Genomic DNA, 6,660 nt, shown 5'->3' on the forward strand with positions numbered 1-6,660 from the left:
GATGGGGTGTCATTGTCCTGTGTCGTACATCCTCACTTCCGTGATGTCAGTGAGGCCAGGTGCTAGGTAAAGAGTTAGGTTGTATCTTGAGCCCATCTGTTTTGAGAGATAAAAGGAGAGAGATATGAGAGGGGAGAAAGAGCATGGAGTGGAGTGTGTTCTCTGGCTCTCCTACATGCAGGGTAGAATTGATGTCAAGACACATGGAAAAAACAAAAAGACGCATGGAGATCTCCCAGGAACACCGGAAGGAGACAGGGATCTTTCCCCAGAGCCAGTACGTTGAATTCAGACTTCCAATCCCCTAAACTTGCTTGCTGGAAGCCAAGAGGAAGGACCTAAGATACTTAACTGATTAAGATCAAAGACTACAACCTTCAGTATGGATTGTACCTCCATGTAAAGAAAACACAAATTCTCACCACTGGACCAATAAATAACATCAGGACAAATGGAGAAAAGACCAAAGCTGTCAAAGGCTTCATTTCAGTTAGATCCACAATGTATGCTTTTGGAAGCAGCAGTCAAGAATTCAGTTGGCATATTGCATTAGGCACATTTGCCCAAGACCTCTTTACAGTGTTCAAGAGCAAAGCTGTCAGTTTGAAGACCACAGTGCGCCTGACTCAAGCCATGATATTTTCACACACCTTATGTACATGTGAAAGTTAGACAGTGAATAAGGAAGACCACAGACGAATCGATGCATTTGAGTTAACGGTGTTGGAAAAGAACAAAAAACAAATCTGTGTTGGACGAAGTGCATCCAGAATGCTCCTTAGAAGCCAAGATGGCAAGACTTGGTGCCTCATACTTTGGCCGTATTATCAGGAGGGACCAGTCTATGGAGAAGGGTATCATGCTTGGTAAAGTGGAGGGTCAGGGAAAAAGAGGAAGACCCTCAAAGAGATGGATCGACACAGTGGCAGCAGCAGTGGGCTCAAACGTAACAACAATTGTGAAGGTGGTACAGGACCAGACGGTGCTTAGTTCTCTTGTACACGGGGGGTTGTTAAGAGTCAGAACCGATTTGACAGCACCTGCTTGCTAAAGTCACCCCTTGTGGTATCGCTATTGTAACAGCGCTAGAAAACGGAGACATGGAGAGTTAGAATTTGTTCTCTGGTGGATTTGTTCATAAGCTGTACCATGATGACTGCTTTCTGTCAGACACTGTGTGGTGAGATGCACCCACAGGCCCCCATCAGGGTAAAGGAAAGAGTTTTGTGCAGAGTGAGAAGCCAGCAGAGCAGAGACACTGCTGAGTGCTGAGTCCCAGGCAGAGCGTCCCGAAACACATGCACCTGAGCTGAAGCCTGAAGGCCTGAAAGCCTGCAAAGACCATTTTGTAAAAGTGGCCATGTGTGAATCTGACTATCATAGAACAAGCCTGTGTCAAAATGTCTGTAGCTCATTACTCAGGAAACTAACAAGTTGGTAAAGCTGGTTCCAAGTGGTTTTGGAGAGACCAAAGTGGATACAGTCAATAAGAGAAAAGATATAAAATTGCAAACTGTAGCTCAAAACTGGCTAATGGGGTTTCCACTTCTAGCAAAGGCAAACTAACAGCAACTGGATTTTCTCTCCTACTGGAAACAAGAAAAAAGTAGGGGTAAAAAGCCCCCACGTGAAACAATGGTTCCCAAGACTGAACGGTAGACTCTGCAGAGCAAGAATCTCTGAGAGACCGGAAGCAGCCAGGGAGAGACCTACAATCACCTCCATTTTACTGCCTGGACAGAGTTTCCAGGGCCCAGCACAGGTAGGGAGGCCAGCAGTCTCTCTGAGTTGGAGACAAGGAGCTGGGACAGTCACGGCAGATACTGGAATGTGGAAAGCTGCTGAGGGGAGTGAGCTGTGGACCCCTATTCCACCTTTTCTTGAATCAACAACACATGAGTGTGAGAAAACAACCCAAGGCCAAGGGAAGCACCACCCAAAGAATTAGAGGAAACAATCATAGGCACCCCACAGGGCCAAGGGGAGTTCCTGTCCTCACCACCCCTGCTGGAGAGCCTCATGAGTCCCAGAGCATTGAGTTGAAGACTCAGAAAAGTTGGGCCTCCATGTTGTTCGTGATTAATTGCCATCAAACTCATGGCAACCCCATGGACAGCACAACGAACCACTATGTTCAAGCTCGTTGGTTTGTTTCAGTCCATTGTGGAGTGTCTTCCAACCTAAGGGCAAATCTTCAGCACTGCCTTGTCGGACAGCACTCTCCTGGGACCCACAGGGTTTCCACTGATTTTCAGAAGTAGATCAGCAGGCCTTCTTCCTAGTAATTAGTCCGGAAGCGCCATTGAAACCTGCCAGTCATAGGTGACCCTGTGGGTATTTGAAATACTGGTGGCATGGTTGTTGGCATCATAGCAACATACCCAAGACACCACAGTATGACACACTGACAGGTAAGTGGTGGTGGTTTGTCTCAATTAATTTTTTTTTTTTTTTAAACAAACATTGTTCAGGACCATAGTCTCAGGAGACACCTGGTCAATTGGTGTATCATAGTCCACAGTGATAATGTTGTACGTCCTACTTTGAGGAGTCGCACCTGGGATCTTAAAATGAGCGACCATCTGAGACCATATTGGTCTCTCCGTGTGCAGAAGAAAGAAGAGGGATGAAAATTGAAGAGGCTTGGGATTCAGTATTCTCACAAACTAATGGGCCATGAACGTCAGTCTCCGTAACTTTGAGACTAGAAGAACCAAAAAGATGCCCGGCTATCACTACCAATTGCTCTGAAAGTCCAGGAGAGAGTGGGAGAAAATGTCGAACAAAATTAAAATTTATAGTTCAAGACCAGGCTTACTGGTCAGAAAGATACTACAGGAACCCGAGACTTTGACCCTCACCCACCTTCTAGGTCCGGAAAGGAGTTCTCCCTCATGGCTCAGTTTCAGCCGAGCAGTGGCTAGATGTGTCATGGGGGCAACAACACTAGTAAGGTCTGCTCCCCATAGAATGGTCAGTCACTCAAATTCAAAAGGGTACCATTTACCGAAGGCCGAAGTAGAGAAGAGATGGCAGTAAGAGCCACAGGAGGAATGGATCACTGTTGTTGCAGGGAGGGGATTACAGTCATTGAGATGAAATAAAGCATATGACTTGTTGACTTGTAAAACATGATCTTATCTGTAAACCTTCTATCAATTCACAATAAAAAGTTAAAAACAACAACAACAAAAACCCATTGCCTCCTGTCAATTCTGCCTCCTAGCAACCCCTATAGGACAGAGCACAAGAGCCTCTTCAGGTTTCTGAGGCTGTAATCTTCCTCTCACAGAGCTGCTGGTGGGTTCGAACCACTGACCTTCCAGTGAGCAGCCGAGTGCTTTAACCACCCTGCCATTTGGGCTTTTTTTATTATACCCAGGAAAAGTTACATTGTAGTAGTTGCTAAAAATATTAATTCATGTAGTCCTGGTGTGGTGTTATAGATTAATGTGCCAGACTGCAAAGCCATTTGAACTGCAAGGTCGGCAGTTCAAGCTCACCAGCTGCTCCTCAGAAACCCTACACAGGGTCGCTATGAATCAGAATCGACTCAATGGCACTTAACAACAGCAATAACAATGTTTAACTAGCCATATGTAGTTGTTTATGTCTTTCTGTGAATTATCATCCAGTGTGTCTACTACCTTATGTGTCATTCAAAGACATTTCAGAGAAGAGCTTCGACAAGTTCACTGTCTTAGGCAATGTGTCTTTCTTTCTGTTTGTTGCAGACTGGTCCTGGGACCATCACACAAGCACCAGGTTGGGGACCTGCTTCGCCAGCCCTTGAGGGTCTCTGCCATTCCAGTCGCAGACAGCTCGTCTTGCTCCACGTTGCAGGTCCTCATTTGCAGTGAACCAAATTCTTACTGAGAAATCTTCCCATGTTGTCAAACTAATGTCCTCATGTAAACATCTGGTATTCACTTACTGATGATTATTTCCAACAGCGGTAATTAAAAGATTTGGCAAGTGAGCAATAATTAAGTGACCAGGCAGACATGATTGATATTCATGATGTTAGAGCTACAGCTTCCAGACTGGCTTTGTCAGAACATGAAACGCGCTCCTTTCTTGGACACAAAACCGAGTACAGTAAGAAGGAGTACATGACTATTTTTAGACGGAGCTGGAAGTGTTTAGGGAAATCACATATTTCCACTTTCAAATGTGGTGGTGTTATTGTTGTTAAGTGCCATTGAGCCAGTTCTGACTCTCAGTGACCCTGTCTAGGGTTTCCAAGGAGCAGCTGGTGGGAAGAGCCAGCCTTGTGGTTAGCCGTCCACTGCTGATCCTGCAATGCCACACCCGGACTCCAGATCCAGTCCATCAGTGTCAGGCTCAGTGATCTGACAGATTGCTCCGGCAACACTATTGTTGTTTGTATTGTTATGTGCTGTGGAATTGGTTCTGACAGGAGCAGACAGCCTCGAGTGTTCTCCTGTACAGTGACTGGTGGGTTTGAACTGCTGACTTGTGGTTGTCAGTCCAGTACAGTACTTATCCTACAGCTCCAGCTACAGGTTGTTAGTGGTTGTTAGCCACTGAGGTGATTCTGACTGATAGCGACCCTGTAAAGGATTTCTGAGGCTGTAAATCTTTACAGGAGCAGGAAGACTTACCTTTCTCCCACAGAGCAGTAGGTAGTTTTGAACTGCTGATCTTGCTGTTCGAAGTCCAGTTCGTAATCCACTAGACTACTAGGCCTGTGAAGTGCTATGAGAGATCAGATTCAAGGTCCTTAAAACTTAATGAATTGAAAGAGGTTTGATGGGACACATTTACACAGTCGATACGTAGTTTTTAAAAAATTAGCTGAACACCCGCCCAAACCCACTGCCGCTGAGTCGGTGCCAGCTCCTAGTGACCGTACTGGACAGAGTAGAAGTGCCCGAGGGCTTCCAGGACTTCAAGTCCCCACAGAAGCAGACTGCTGCATTTCTCCCACAGGGCACCTGGTGAGTTCCAGCAGCCAACCTTTAGCTCGTAGCTGAGCGCTTTACCACGGCACCACCAGGGCTCCTGAGCTTCACCATGTGCCATAAGTTGCCTTGAGTGACTCGTTTTGGCTTTTCTAATGTGCTGATGGCCTGCAGCCGCAGGAACTGTGGTCCTGAAGATTCCTGATGACCACGTAGCACAGCGGCCACACAGCGGAATCACCCAGAGATCCGAGACAAGTGCCCACTGCCGAGAGTTTGGTTCCCTCTCTCTGGTGGTTTCTGGGTATGTGTGTTATCTAGAAACTCTCCCAGGCCATTCAGATGAGCAGCCGAGGCTGCGAACCACAGCTTTAAAGGATCTGGGACATCTTACAAATAGGATACAGTTTGTAGTCTCAGAAAAACCGATGGGATGATAAGGTACAAACAAATGCTGTGACTGTTTATAGCAAGCTGTGACTGTCCCATTCTCACCGTGTGGTGGGGAAGGTCCTAGAGTCTGCCCATAGTCCTCAGGTGTTTCCTGCTGTTAAGTGCTGTCAAGCTGGTTCCAACTCAGAGCAGTCCTGTACAGGGTTTCCAAGGAGCAGCTGGTGGGTTTGAACTGCTGACCTTGTGGCTAGCAGTCTAGTGCTTATCCTAAAGTACCACACCAGGAGTCCACAGTCTTCAGGTGGTTGTTGCTGTTAAGTACCGTGGAGTCGGTTCCGACTCACAGTGACCCTGCACATGGTTTCCAAGGCTATAAATCTTCATGGGAGCAGAAAGCCTCATCTTTCTCCTCAGAAGCTGGTAGTTTCGAACTGCTGATGTGAGATGAGCAGCCTGACTCCTAAGCACTATGCTCCCAGAGCTCTTAGGTGAAAGGGGTTAGAAGCGCTCATGTGCTGTTCACACGGGGACCCTGGACAGGGTTTCTTAGGCTCAGTCGCTATAGGAGCACACAGCCTCCTCTCTCTGCCACAGAGCAGCTGGTGGTTTTGACCTGCCAACCATGCATGCTGTTAGCAGTCCCATGCTTATTCAACAGCGCCCTCCTATCCTGCTGGGCCCCTCCTATCCTGCTGGTAGAATTTAAACCAATACGACCTTTTCTGTGAACTGGCTGTATTTACTGCTCGACACTGAAAACTAGCGTGCCTCTTCACTCAACACCACGCGTTTCCAAGTCTAGCTTCTAGAAAAATCTCAGTACCTGCAAAGACAGGTATGTGCTCGAAGCGTTACTATTCTAAGTATTGTCAATAAGGCAGTTAAATCTTTCCAGGGGAAGTGCAAAAAAGATATTTTTTTAATTAAAAAAACAACAACTTTTTATTGTGAGTTGAATGAAGGTTTAAAGAGCAAATGAGTTTCCCATTCATACATACACATTTTGTTTCATGTCATGGATAGCACCTCCCCCCCCCCTTTAGAACTTTGTCCCTGGGTAGATGGATGCCCATATAGTCCTGTCAGTTACTTTACTGTGAAAAACTGCTGCAAATGGTACTAGGTGGTTGTTTCCAGAAAGTTGGCTACTTTGTATCTTACACCATATGGCACTTGTTAGGCATGTTAGGCATCTAACACAGTGAATACATTGTATGTCTTTCTGTAAACCACTCTGTCTCCTCCTCTGCAGGATGGAGACAGACTATAACCCGATGGAGCTAAGCAGCGTGTCTGGGTTTGAAGAGGATGGTGCACTCAATGGTGTGGAAGGAACAGACAT

General features: G+C 46.4%; 1 protein-coding gene across 1 annotated transcript in view; it reads left to right on the forward strand.

Moving 5' to 3' along the window:
* Positions 1 to 6,571: 6,571 nt before the first annotated feature.
* The window catches only part of GSKIP (GSK3B interacting protein), a 16,701-nt gene continuing 16,612 nt past the window's right edge, over positions 6,572 to 6,660 (forward strand). The window contains exon 1 of the mRNA XM_006839606.1: positions 6,572 to 6,653. Within this exon, the coding sequence (XP_006839669.1) occupies positions 6,572 to 6,653 (82 nt within the window). The remainder of the gene's footprint in view (positions 6,654 to 6,660) is intronic.

The sequence above is a fragment of the Chrysochloris asiatica genome, unplaced genomic scaffold (genome assembly GCF_000296735.1).
Source record: "Chrysochloris asiatica unplaced genomic scaffold, ChrAsi1.0 scaffold00025, whole genome shotgun sequence".
NCBI classification, from domain to species: Eukaryota; Metazoa; Chordata; class Mammalia; order Afrosoricida; family Chrysochloridae; genus Chrysochloris; species Chrysochloris asiatica.